Source organism: Panthera onca, chromosome A2 (assembly GCF_046562875.1).
Source record: "Panthera onca isolate mPanOnc1 chromosome A2, mPanOnc1 haplotype 2, whole genome shotgun sequence".
Lineage (NCBI taxonomy): Eukaryota > Metazoa > Chordata > Mammalia > Carnivora > Felidae > Panthera > Panthera onca.
Genome location: NC_138340.1, coordinates 26367847 through 26382075, shown reverse-complemented (window position 1 = coordinate 26382075; position 14229 = coordinate 26367847). Strand labels below are relative to the sequence as shown.

General features: G+C 42.2%; 1 protein-coding gene across 11 annotated transcripts in view; it reads right to left on the bottom strand.

The window, feature by feature from the left end:
- PXK (PX domain containing serine/threonine kinase like) overlaps nucleotides 1-14229 on the bottom strand; it is a 74302-nt gene that overhangs the window by 21438 nt on the left and 38635 nt on the right. For all 11 annotated transcript variants that reach the window (XM_060631421.3, XM_060631422.3, XM_060631409.3 and 8 more), the window contains 8 exons: nucleotides 9959-10036; nucleotides 9354-9427; nucleotides 8717-8791; nucleotides 5663-5767; nucleotides 5005-5106; nucleotides 3377-3538; nucleotides 2824-2941; nucleotides 1487-1565 (listed from right to left, as the gene is read on the bottom strand). In XM_060631421.3, coding sequence (XP_060487404.3) covers nucleotides 1487-1565; nucleotides 2824-2941; nucleotides 3377-3538; nucleotides 5005-5106; nucleotides 5663-5767; nucleotides 8717-8791; nucleotides 9354-9427; nucleotides 9959-10036 — 793 coding nt within the window. The remainder of the gene's footprint in view (nucleotides 1-1486; nucleotides 1566-2823; nucleotides 2942-3376; nucleotides 3539-5004; nucleotides 5107-5662; nucleotides 5768-8716; nucleotides 8792-9353; nucleotides 9428-9958; nucleotides 10037-14229) is intronic.

Sequence of the window (14229 nt, the reverse complement as noted above, 5' to 3'; positions counted from 1 at the left end):
AAGGAGGATGCTTGGGAGAGGGACATGCCAGTGTCAGCAGAACTTTAATATGTCACATCCTCAGGGCAAGGGCTTGGGCTGCTTGCCTCAGCACCAGCTTCCTTGGGGCCTAGGACGGCACCTGGGCTATAGCAGACCCTCTCTAAACACGAGGAACCTGAACTTACCACAACCTCCTCTGAGTTCTGGCTGTATGCACTTCCAGCTAAGTCCTGCCCTGTTCCCTACATTATTGTTTCCTGAGTACATGTGTTCTACAGCAAGCTGGTACAGACAAAGCACTGGGCACACTGCATGGCATGTCATGTTCACAAAAGATAAGCTGAACCAGTATTAATCATAATGAACATTTGAAAAGCACTTATTGGGGTGCCTGGGGGGCTCAGTCAGTTAAACGTCCGACTCTTGATTTCAGCTCAGGACATGACCTCACAGTTCATGGGTTCAAGCCCCAAGTCGGGCTCCGGGAGTCAAGCTGACAAGGTTGAACTTGCTTGGGATTCTCTCTCTCTTTCTCTGCCCCTCTCCTACTCACATGTTCTCTCTCTTTCACTCTCAAAATAAATAAATCAACTTTAAAAAAAAAAAAAAGAAAAAGAGAGAGAACTCCTTTAAAAATAAAATAAAATAAAAAGCACTTATTAAGTACCTGGCACTTTATTAGGAATCATCTCATTAAATCCTCCCAATAACCTTCTGAGGTGGGTCCTATTATCATCCTCATTTTACAGATAAGGAAACTCAGCTTCTAGGCAGGAAACCTGCCAAAGGTCACCCAGGTAGAAGTGGTGAAGCTAGGTCCACCCCCATAACCCTTAGAGGTTATGTCTAAGCCTCAGACACATTCTACTTAACCACCTGCTGCCTCTCTAAGAAGGGATAGAAAATATACTGAGAGGCAAGGCCCCAAAGTACTATTTCAATTATCTTGCTTAACTATTCATAACCCAGTTTAAGGGAGAATGCCTTCTGAGCTCTAAGCCCCTAGCACAAGGTCTGGTACATGTCAGATGTTTAATAAATGTTACTCAGGGAACAAAGGAACAAACAAGTGCATGGGAGGCAAGAAATGTGCTACCCTCCTCTTAGAGTTGGATCCACTGAGGCCTATGACTTGTGAACCAGTCACAGCTGAGGGCCAACTGGTGTGCTGAAACAGGGCCATAAAGGACAGCGCTCGAGCAAGCCCTCTGTCAGGATTTCCTAGGTGGGGGGATGCCATGTGTACACACACACGATGCTAACACCGACAGGGAGAGACACGTGTGAGAGTGTGGACATGAAATCAGAGCTATCAGACTACGGTAGCAGAGAGGTCACGAGGAAAGGTCATGATATCATGCTGCAAGTGACCAACAGCAAGCAGGTCACTCTAACTCTGCAAGGACCACGATTGGGTATTTACTATGGTACCAAGCACCTGGGTTAGTAGGCTGGCGTTCGACACAGTTATGAAGATTACAACCAAGGCATATGATTGACTTACGGCATCTGTAAGAGCCGGGAGACGGTAGGCATGCCATTTTTACAGGCTTCACAAGACAGCGTAGACTCCAACACGGCCACTTGAAATGAACAGATACACATTTTAGTTCCACAGAACATGCTGGCAAATCCACTTGGTGATGAAAAGTTTGACACCACTTCGCAACAACTGTCTGCAGGCTGATCAGGATGGTGTCAAAACTCTTCACGCACAGACAGATGGCATACACGGGGGAGGGGGATGTTGGCACCATGGATGTTACCGATGACTCAAAATAAATGGTTCAGAAACCACATGCTGACAGAAAGCTAAATATATCTCAAAGATAATTGGAGGAAGGACTCAAGATATCATTCATAAAAGTGTTTGCTCTCTTAAAAGAGAAGTAAACACCACACAGAAAATTCTGAACTTGAAAGACATTTTGCTGCTTGTGTGCCTTTAATCAAAACCAGCACACAAAATGCCAACTGTTGATACCTCATCATCCAACACCTTGGATGATATATAAACAAAAGCAGCCAGACTTTTCTACTCACAGGTCACTGTTGAGTTTCAGCTGTTCAAACTCAACACAAAGTCGTCTCAGGGCCTGTTCTTTTGAGCCACCTCATTTGACACAGAACTAACACTTGGTGGAGGCTTAGCTTGCAGATCTTGAAGACTTGGGGGTCCAGGAGCTACCCTGCCCTCCCTTCTCAGTGCTCTAGCAGTGAGTTCTGAGCTGGCTGTGGAGGGCATGAAAGGGTCCCTGGATGAGTGTGCATCAGTTCCTACATCCCTCTACCAAAGGTGTCTCCCACCTGGCCTCGGACTCTCCTCGGTCCCCTCAGTAATGCTGGAAGAACTCCTGGATCCAATTTTCCAGGCATCTGTCTACCTGCCTACCCCTCCTCACGCTCGTCCTGCCAGGCTTTTATTTATAAGAGGTCCAGCCCCTGGTTCTCTTGTTCCCTGCAGGTCCCACTTCGGCCTCAGTCTGGCTCCCGACACCTGCCCGAGTCGAAAGGCTGCCTTCAATTTGCCTGCTCCTGGTTTCTGCTTTTCTATCAGACTCAGTCCAGCCATACTTCTTTTTACAACCTACTTTCAAAATTCTAAAAACAGTTACAAAACATCTCCTGAGGTTTCAGATAGCCTGACAAATGGACAAGCCATCTGAATTTTTAGTGAAGTGCATGTAAATAAATTGCTCAGACTTTGTTGAATTTTAAATTGGATTTGATTGACTGTGGAGCATGCCAACTTCCTCTGGGTCCTTCCTGGACTCTGGAAAGGGGGTGAGTAACTCTGCAGACTACCAGGGCCCAGAAGACTCCTTCAAACCCCATACTAACCCACAGCCATAGACGGTGCAGGAGGGAAGGAGTCTACAGGCACTGAGTCTGGCGGTCGTCCATAAGTCATTTCATACAGTAAGTGGCCAAAGCAGTGGACGTCCACACTTTCCAATGTCTGTGGAAGACAAGACAGCAGCAGCGTGGTGATCCTTCAGTTTGGGTTTGTGAATTCCAATGCTCCTTTCCTACACTTCCACTGAGAAACATGGCCCAGGGGCAACTCCACCCACAACTGGTAGTGAAAACACAACTCCAAAGCCTTTTGCAAAAGCTCACAAGGCATTACTTTGACTCAAGATCTTGGTCCTACTCTCCACTGTTTTCCAGTCAGTGATTCTACATCTCTCCGTGTCCCATCTACCATTTCAACAAGGCTCTTGGAGGTACAGTGATGCTCTGTAGGAGGAAGAGGGCTAAGAGGCATGGCCTACCCTGCCTGTACCTCTCACTGCTTAGTGCATATTTCTTACATGCGCAGATCATGGGTCCTGCATGGGGGCAATTTAGACCAAAAAATGAACTTGCTGTTTTGTTACTTTTAGCAACTTACATTGATTTTCCTGAACTGTGAGAAATAGGATCGGTAGAAGGAAGGAAGGCCCAATAAAGAATTCTCAAGGTCTAGCAGCCGACAAGTGTCACCATCTAGCATCACATTGGAGGCATGCAGATGCCCATAAGGGAATCCCTTGTCATGTAGAAACTTCAGTACCTATTAAAAAATATGTATAGGTTACATTTTCTCCCCCAATTCATTCAGCTATGAGACAGGTTAAATTTGTATTTTAAGTCAATACATTGTGAAGCAAAACCAAAGAGGTCACTGAGGAGATTCCTAAAGAAAAATGCCACTTCCATCCATTTCTTTGGAGAAGGCGATGATGCTGAATGCTTTCCAGCTATGAGACACAACAATAAGCTCCCTCATTTCCAAACAACAGAGGAGCAGTCTGCATATACTTGGGGTTAACACCTTTGGTGCCAAAAAGCTCTACTTTAAGCACTTTCTGATCTCAACGGGCCAGCTCTTTTCAGGCCACAGTCTTGATCCTCCTGCACAGATGAGTAAAGCTATCATGTCAGGGCATTGGCCAAAGTTATTCAGGAAAAGAGTCTGAGCTGAAGACATCTCTAGACCAATCTCTTCTCAGAATATACTGGGCTGTTTATTAACAGAAACATATGACCGGCTTCCACAGAAAGAAGCAAACTTTTCCTGCCATTTAATAAACAGTGGCTCATCCGGTAATCCAGATCCCTAGATAAACCCCCACAAAGACCTTGTGAACTAGAGCAGTGCTAGCCAAAGGGGGTGCCCAGGGTAATCTACTAAGGACTAGAAGAAAATGATACAACTTCTCCCTTTTCTCTTTCTTTTTCTTCCTTCCTTCCTTCCTCCCTTCCTTCCTTCCTTCCTTTCTTTGGAGCACGCACGCATGTCAGCAGGGTTGGGGCAGAGAGAGGGAGAGAGAAAGAATCCCAAGCAGGCTCTGTACTGTCACCATGGAGCCTGACACAGGGTTCAAACCCACAAACTGTGAGATCATGACCTGAGCCAAAATCAAGAGTCGGACCACTGAGCCACTCAGGTGCCACTTTAACTTCTCCTTCTTCTTGTTTTGTTTTTAATCTCCTTCTTTCCTAACTTATAATGTACAACATATATTAGTAGTAGGGTACGCATATAATAGTTAAATATATGTAACATCGGCGGGGGGTGGGGTGGGGTTATGTTTAAATTATTTTCACTAATAGGGTCTCACAATCCAAGGAGCCTGGAGAATACTGATGTAGAAAGAAAACGGGAAAGCCTTTTCATGCTAGTTACACTTATGCAAGGGAGCCATACGGTTACATATTGACAAAACAAAACCAACAATATTGGCACAAAGATAAAGATCAACCAAACATAACACAAAAGTTGGTATCTGCACAGTAAAGTTCTTAAAAATCAGACACTAAATTCCAATAGCTAAGCTTTGGTAATTTTGTAGATCTAAACTGCTGTCTTAGGTCTCAAATATTTGCTTTTTGGGATAAAATGGGACAATGCCATCAGTTTATAAGTGATCAGACAACTTAAACTATTTTGGATGTTGCCTAAGAACTTTCCCAAAAGAATACAGTAAACTGGATGAAATTCCAATGCAGCTTAAACAAATATTAAATACCTCTTACCTCTAATATTTGCCGCCCATATGTTTTTATTTGCTGGAGTTCAAGGCCCTGGATCTTCTTAGGGTTGCAGTACTTCTTTAGGAATGGGTCTTTTGGTTTTGCCTTTGGAAAAGAACAAAGAGCACATAAGAAAGCAGCAGAGGGTTTACATTCTGCACACAGCCTCCTGGAACAGGGAGGAGTCTGAGCAGCTGGTGGTGCCTGATGAGATCAACTCACAGGAGGTGGTTTTTTAAAATACAAGGGTCTGTACAGTTGATAGAAAGAAGCTGACCTGGGTTCCATCCCTTCTCTAGTCCAGTGAAGATCAAACAGGTCTTGACCTTGGCAGACCCCAAAGTCCTATTTTCCAACTTTCCTGAGATACTGCAGTATTGCTTTCTTAAGTGAAAGACACAAACTTCAAAACTGACCTAAGAAAGCAGCCTACAATGTAATGGACCTAAGCATTGTGTGTCCAACCTTCTTCCATGTGGGGAAAGGAATGCTCTACCAGACTGGGCAGTTTTATTGCTAAAGTCAAAATAGATTCCAAATAAAATCAAAATTAAAATAAAGCCCCCAGGGCCTAACTTCTGGAAACTTAAAGCTCAAGTATCAACAACAGGTTCTGAAGGGACTTGAGAACGTCCTTATGATCATGAACTTGCACAAGTACCTTGTAGATCAGGTCCTTCAAAGTTCCTTTTTCATTAAACATCCTAATAAGCAATGCTGAGGATTCATTAGCTGTGGCAAAGGTGACCCGATAGATGTAAGGGTGCTGCCAAAACAAGAAAGAAATTCACGATTATTCACATCAGTGTCTAGGTCCTTTGAGATAAGAATCTGGTTACATAGAGACAAGTACCATTTCAGCTGTGTAGTTGCACATAAATGTGGGGATGTCCCTGAACACATGGCATTTTCTTACAAGATGATCAACTAGCACCTCGTTCTTTATTTTTTAAAATGTTTATTTATTTGGAGAGAGACGGAGCGTGAGGGGAGAGGGGCAGAGAGAGGGAGAGAGTGAAAATCCCAAGCAGGCTCCCCGCTGTCAGCACGGAGTCCCATGCAGGGCTCCATCTCACCCCAAGCCGAAATCAAGAGTCAGACGCTTAAGCGACTGAGCCACCCGGGTGCACCTGGTTCTTTAGATGAGAGAAGGAACATAAACAAAGGGAGGTGGCTAACCGGCACGGTGAGCTCTACATGTGAAGGTATCTGCCTGGGTATGCACATTCTCAGAACCCAGGCAAAAGGGTGGAAGAAAGAGAAAGTCTGAGTTTGGGGGACAGTGGTTTTAATATTCTGCTGCTGTAAACTGGTAAAGACTATAGCCAAATCCTAGAACAGCCAAGTGAGGACCAGGGTAAATGTGTCTTTATTCACAGCTTTGCCTAACATTTCACACTGCTGTTCGGTACCACGCCAGGGAATGTAAAAGCCAGAAAACAAGCAAAAGCAGCATCCTTTGGCATCTTAAGCCCTTATCAAAAGCAGCTTGCAAGAATCTTCCGATCCTTCTACTGGAGTGTGCAATATGACGATTCACAGGGTATTCCTGAGATGGGGACACTGAGTCAACCAAGTGGGGTGAAGAGTGAGACAAATTATTTAATGACTGAAAGGAAAGTCCTCGTATGACCTGGAATTTTGGTTACATGAACAAAGTGGCTTCAGACAGATATTACAATAACCATTAGCTCAAAGGAATAACATTAAAATTTAAACCCTTAGGAGCTGAGCTGTGCAAGGAATCGGGAGGCAGGGGTTGAGTGGGGTGGGGATGGAAGGGTGTGTCCAAAAAATACAGTAACTGATCATGAAGTTTCTCCTGATCATCACATCAAAATGATTGATGTTGACATTCTAACAGCTTTATTGAAATATAACCGCACATACCATTAAAATTCATCTATTTACAGTGCACAAGTCAATGATTTTCAGTATATTCAGAGCTGTACAAACTACCACACAACCTAATTTTAGAACATTTTCATCACCCCAAAAAGGAACCCAATGAATAAAATAAAAATCTTTGAGTCCATACGATATAAACAGAGGGGAGAATAGGAAGCTCTTCCTTAGAGTGCCAACTCATAAACCTAAGAAGAATGATGAAGTTGGAAAATCTCAATGAGGCTAAAACTAGTGGATTTGGTAACAACAGGATATTTATACAGTCTCAAAATATCTCCTTTATTAATTCTTATCATCTTATGAAAATAATTAAGGATGGGTACAAATGTTTAGCCTGAATTGTTCACTGTGGCTTTTTTTTTTTAAATAAGAACAAAAAACTGGAAGTGGTCCAAATGTCTAGTATAAGATTAGCTGAATAAACTGAAGTAAAGCCAACGACAATTCTATGGAGCCAGAATAATGATGTTATACTACATGTATTCAACATAAAAGATGCGCATGGTATACCATTAACCAAAAAATCAGGTTTTAAAATAATATGTATTTAATTTTTCAAAAATAACCATATAAAGCTCTAGAAAAGCAACAACTACACATTTTGGTTCATGCTTCTGGTTGGTTGGGATTACAAGTGAGTTTTATTTTATTTTTGCTTTTCCATGTTTTCTCACTTTCCACAATTTTAACATGCACCACTTATCTGTACTACCTCCTTTTAAAAAACCACAACCATTAAAAGAAATTTGGAGGGGCGTCTGGGTGGCTCAGTTGGTTAAGTGTCCAACTTCGGCTCAAGTCGTCGTGATCTCACAGTTCATGGGTTCAAGCCCTGCCTGAGGCTCTGTGCTGACAGCTCAGAGCCTAGAGCCTGCTTCGGATTCTGTGACTCCATCTCTCCCTCTGCCCCTCCCCTGTTCGTGTACTTGTTCCCTAAATAATTAAATAAATAAATAAATAAATAAATGTTGAAAACCAAAATTAAAAAAAAAAAAAAATGGAATTGAATGCTGAGAGCCTGTGTCACACAACTAATCGCACTCAAAGACCACAGCATTTTTCTTGGCTACATATCACACTTCATTAAATGCTTGGTTTTGCTAGCCTGACAAGACCTTCTATCTTCAAAAACGAACTTGCCAACCCACCTAGACAGGTCAGCATAATTGTGCTCATGAATGACTCAGTCTAGGGTCCTACATCCTCATGCAGACCACAGATAAAGAACATCAATACTAACTCAATTTTCTGGCCAGATTAGTCTTTTCCTGAAGACATTCTGCATATATTCTGAAACATATTGATGTGTTTTTTTCCACTAAAGGCCTTGGATCAAAATGTACATTAGCATAAACAATACCAGGCACTCCTAAAGGCCAACTATTTGGCCTGTGAGAATAGTGACTCAGACAGCAAAAGAGCTCTTGTGCTTCCCCATACCCAGCCTATCTAAATCTATATTAGTTCTGTTTTCTCAGGCTAGAAACAGATCTTTCAATTCCATGGATATAAACATCCTCATCAAGAACAAAGTGGGTGCTTTCCTACTCTGACATTTGTTTAAAACACACATAACCATTTAAATTATCATGTTTCATGGTTTGTGTAGATGTCACGAATGCCATTTAAATGGCCTCTGAACTATGGGAGTAGCCCTGAACAATTTCAGTCTGAACTAAAATCCACTCTACCTCTCCATTCCGTTGAGCCTACAGAGTATTTCCAGCTCGTCTGTCCATGGTCACCTACAAGAAAACACTGTGAATCTGTCATCAGTACGTAGAATAATAGAAGGGCTTGTACTCACCAAACAGGAAGGTAGAAGTTTGATTAGACACTGAAAATCTTTATCTGACAGATACTTGTCGGGACCAAGGTCAGCCTGAAAACATGGGGGGAAATATTAGGGTGTTGCCTTAGTAATCAAAAGAAAAATTCCTTGTTACTCTTTCCCTTTTTTCATTTGCCCAAATATATGACTGTAAACCAAAGATGAAAACCACACTAAGTTTTGTTGCCTCAAGGCTTTTCTGGAGCGGTAGAATATAAACATATATGTACCAGGATTTAACTACACTCTTACCAAATTCCATTAACCAAATCACTAGAACTCCCAAAGTGAGAGATATAACATAAAGTAATGTTCAAGTATGTCTTCCTTAAAACAAACTGCAAAATTGCCAATCCTAAAGAGGCTCCAGAAGTATTTTAAGCTGTTCCTGTTTCTTTCCAGATGTTTACTAGTTGATCAGATAATATCACATCCATATAACCAAATGAATAAGCAAAGTGACTCAAAATGACTCTCTTTTGTTGTGGGACTGAAGAGGCCTTATACATCATTCAGGAGCACAGTACAGTTTCTTAATTCTCTTTTCCAATATCTGCTTTCATAAACCCAGCTAAAGTCCCTGAAATGAGACTGAAGCAAAAAACCAGCTTACCCAGCTTAACACTAGCCGTTCCTTTGGCTGATTTTTAATCTTCATCAAGAAATATTTCTTCCTTATTCTCCAACCTGCCATAAAAGCAGAGATGTATTTATAGCATATCATTTTTACACCAACAGAAATATCATCAACTAAAGAATAATAAAACTTAAGTTTGGTAATACTATCCACAGTAACACAGGCACCAGCAAAATGACCATTTGGTAATGTTGACATGGGAAAGACTGTACTTAAGAAAAGCAAAACAAAACAAAAAGTCCAGAAACCCCACCAAAAAAACCACCAAAAACAACGGCAAAGAAACTATTCTATTCACGGGAATAGGAAAACTTAAGTTAAAGTTTAGTGAGAAAGAGTGATGGCAAATGAATGAGGGCCCTAAAAGTATACAGTACTACCCTCCAAACCCTCAGGTAGTGCTTTGCCCAAGATTCATGAAGTATAAAAATTATGGACTGCACCTCCAGGCAGTCAGAAAGCAAAAAGAAAAAGAAATCACCTGCATTTAAGAGCTTTCTCAGGATACAGATAGGAAAGTGTGACAAAGAGTCCAGTTCTGTGACCTGTATTAACAGACTAGACATATGCCAGTTTCTCACCTATGTCTTTCAATGGCTCTACCACCTCCCACTTTGGTTCTGATCGGAAGAACATGGAAACTTGCTGTAAGGCAATCTCTGCAAAGACATTTTAGAAACTCATCAGGCAAACCTATTATGAAAGTACCATATGCTTAAGATCTTATTCTAGCAAATGAAATCCTTATGGTCTATGACCTTCTTAAAAAACTTAATTAAAAAAAAATCTGCAGATATAACTGCAATGTAGGATTCTAGATTGGATCCTGGAACAGAAAAAGGACATTAGTGGAAACACTAGTGAAATCTGCATAGAATCTGTAGTTAATAGTAATGTACCAATGTTGATTTCTTAGTTTTGATAACTGTGCCATGGTCATGTAAGATGCTAACATTAGCGAAAATTCGGTGAGGGGTGGTATATGGAAACTCTCTATACTCTATAAGTCTAAAATTATTCCAAAGTAAAAAGTTTATTAAAAAGAGTAATTATTAATGATATAAAAAAATACGTAGATATTTTTTAAACTGAAAGATCTAAAATACCTAAACTAGTTGGCATAAGCCAGGACTTCATTATATGCACCAGGCCACAACCCAAGCACAAAATTCAAAATGTGATCTGAGGTCAGCTCAGAACAGTCTTTATGTTGCTCCAAGTGATATTTATCCTGTCTTCATTCCTCATGGAATTACAGCTTTCACCAACAAAGAAGCGATTAGCCTTAAATATATATTGGAAATAAAAGCCAGTGTTTTAGAAAAACATCTATGTACAGCAACAACACAGTTCTATTGTGGGAAGTTACCATACCCCTGTTTACTGGAAAAATAATCCATCCTTCTTTTGTGTTCATGTATCGTAAGAACGTTTCCCCCTTTTTTTTTTTTTTTTTGGGACAGAGAGAGACAGAGCATGAACGGGGGAGGGGCAGAGAGAGAGGGAGACACAGAATCGGAAACAGGCTCCAGGCTCCGAGCCATCAGCCCAGAGCCTGACGCGGGGCTCGAACTCACGGACCGCGAGATCGTGACCTGGCTGAAGTCGGACGCTTAACCGACTGCGCCACCCAGGCGCCCCTCCCCCTTTTAAGAAGACAATGAGAAGAGGAAGTTCTTTAACGTTCACTGTATTAAGAAATTATCAGAACAACTGTGCCTTTTTACATTTCCTGCAAAAAGCAACATCTGTAATTTGCTATTTTCCCTCAATGCAATGAGAAAATGAAGCCACTCTAGATCCCTGAAAGCAAACAGCAACACTGCAAGTTCACTGTGGAATTTCACCTCCACCTAGCATGAATGACATTCCAGGCACACTGGTGAGGAATGAGAGATTCGGCAAAAATGCTCTCCATATGCCAGAATGACCTAGTCTGGAATTACCATGCCAAGCATTTGGCAAACAATGTCATATATTTTACGGCACATTATGAGTTAAGAGATTCGGGGAAGAAAACAATTGACTCGTTTAGTGACTCGATACATAAAGTGTTGATGCTATCCACACAGAAGAAAACAAGACATGATCAAATACAAAACTGACTCCACCTACATTTGTTCTAACTACCCCAAAGTGACAAACCATCTGGAGGGACCGAGTATGGCAGAAGCATATAAAATTTTCATAATCAACACTGGGACCTCTGTACCTCCTCTATAATTAATGTTGATAAAAATGTTTCAGCATTTCCAAAACAACTTGAATGTAAACAATCGTTAAAACAACTTCAACATAACTTAAAAACACATTGTTTTCAGTGAAAATCATTATCAACTTTGAGAAGGATCATGAAAAATAATTTTCTAAATGCAGTACAATGTGATTCTAAGAGCTGTAAAGGACAGTTCATTCACAACCAACAGTGACTCATAATTTCCCGCAAAATCCTTATTCAACATTTATCGTATGCTACTACATACCACATGTTGTTCTAGGAATGGGGGAAATAGCTGTCAACAAACAGAACGTGCTGAATTTGTTACTGATAAATTGAGGACTGGAAAACTGATTTTTTTTTTTTTACCTTAGAGAATCAGGAAATTGCAGAAAGGACATTTTCTTTCCCTTGAACTATGACTTATTGTGAAGCAAATCACATACCTACACTTTCAGTATGAATCCCCTCCCTCCCCAGATTCAGGCAACGCACTTCAATCGTAAGCATCTACTCCTCTGCTTAGAAACATTTACTAGCACACCATTTCCTAACAAAATCAAGGCCAAGCTTCTTTTTTTAAACTAATTTTTTTTCTTAATGTTTTTATTTATTTTTGAGACAGAGACAGAACATGAGCAGGGAAGGGGCAGAGAGAGAGGGAGACACAGAATCGGAAACAGGCTCCAGGCTCTGAGCCATCAGCACAGAGCCCGATGCGGGGCTCGAACTCACAGACTGTGAGATCATGACCTGAGCCGAAGTCGGATGCTCAACCGACTGAGCCACCCAGGCGCCCCAGGCCAAGCTTCTAAATCTAGTGTTAACTCAGCTCTGGCTTTAACTTATCTTTCTGTCTTTACCCCTCCACAACATGTGGTACCTAGATTTGCCTGCCTTGACCCCCAGAAGACTGGCCTGACCCCACCCCTCTGCATTTTCCATTCCTGTCCTTCAAGGGTCAACCCAAATCTGCTGCTCCCCTAGCCAGGTCTCCCTGGGCCCTCCATCCTCTGTACATTCCCAGAGCTACAAGTGTCCTTCTCCTATGGGATTCACCATGGACTGTCCTGAGGTATGGCTACTCTCTTCCATTAGACTGTGAACTCCAACTGGAAGGCTATGTCTTAGTCTGGGCAAAAGCCCACAGCTACATGGAAATATTTTTTTCTCTCCTGGAGCACTGGCCCTTGCCTCTGGCCTGGCAAACTTCTACTTATCCTTAGATCTCCACGTAGGTATCAACTTTTCTGGAAGCCTTCCTCCACCTTCAGATCTGGATCATCTGCCCCTCTACCCCTACCCTCAAGATGCTGCTCCATGTCTACTCTGCCATAGCCTTCACCTGTCAGTCTCCCTGCAGAAGTGCCTTGGGGTGCAGGTAGGGGACTATATTTTCCTCAATGCTGTATTTGTAGCACCTGACACAGAGTAGGCAATAAATATTTGATAAAGCAAGAACTAAGGGTTCAATATGTGTTCAATGGATGTGGATGCTCTCTCCCATTAGAACACGAAATCCACGAAACGAAAGGCATCTGCTCTCATTTCTTGAACACTGACTGACACCTGGGGAAAAACTGCATGCTCAGGAAATGCTGATAAACCAGCCCCAGGCAGGAAATGCACAGCAATGCCTTCAGGCCCACCCTGTGCTTCCCACAGACCTCTGACTTCTCAGCTCAGAATATTCCAGTTGCCCCCAGTATGTGCAATCTCTGAGCTCCTAGATCCCAGCTCCATGATGATTACAGGGAACAGCCTCCTCCAGCCCAGCAGCTGGGCTCCAGATCCCCCATCTACTACAGCAGGAGTAGTAGAGGAGGTCTACAGCAGGAGTAGATGTGTGGAGGTCTGCACAGCGGACTGCGGCCTACAACTTCCCAAAGCATCCTGCTCTCGTTCTGAACACAATCCACACCCCTACTTGAGCGCACTACTGCCTGACCTACTCATAGGGTTCTTGGGTAAAAGAGGGCCTGTCCACTTCCTGTCCACTCCCCTTTCCCCTCTTCTTGTTTTATAGATCAGGACCTGAGGTTCACAGAGGGGAAATGCTACAAAGCTGTCACAGGGATCCAAGCTCCTCATCTCTGGTACAAGTGACTTTTGCATGGACATTAAAAATGGACATTAAAAATCCCCTATTCTGAGGAGGTTTGAGGTCTGAAGCAGGAAGATGGCTACACTGCACTGAGGCTTTAAAAAATGTTTTTTAATGTTTATTTATTTTTGAGAGAGAGACAGAGACAAAGCACGAGCAAGGAAGGGGCAGAGAGAGAGACACAGAATTCAAAGCAGGTACCAGGCACCCTACACAGGGCTCAAACTCGCAATCATGACCTGAGCTGAAGTTAGATGCTTAACTGACTGAGCCACTCAGACAGGTTTTTAAATGATAGAAGCGAAAGAAAGAAAGAAAGAAAGAAAGAAAGAAAGAAAGAAAGAAAGAAAGAAAGAAAAGCATCTTGTTAGATGAATAAGGTGAGGTTTGTGTGGAGTGGGGCATGTGTGTGTGCGTTTTCCAATACAAGCCCCTAGTGACTGGGAAACACCTGTTTTCCCTATACATTGGCTGGCCCTCAATTAGACTTGGTAGTAACACAAATGGACACCTTTGGAATTTAAATAAAA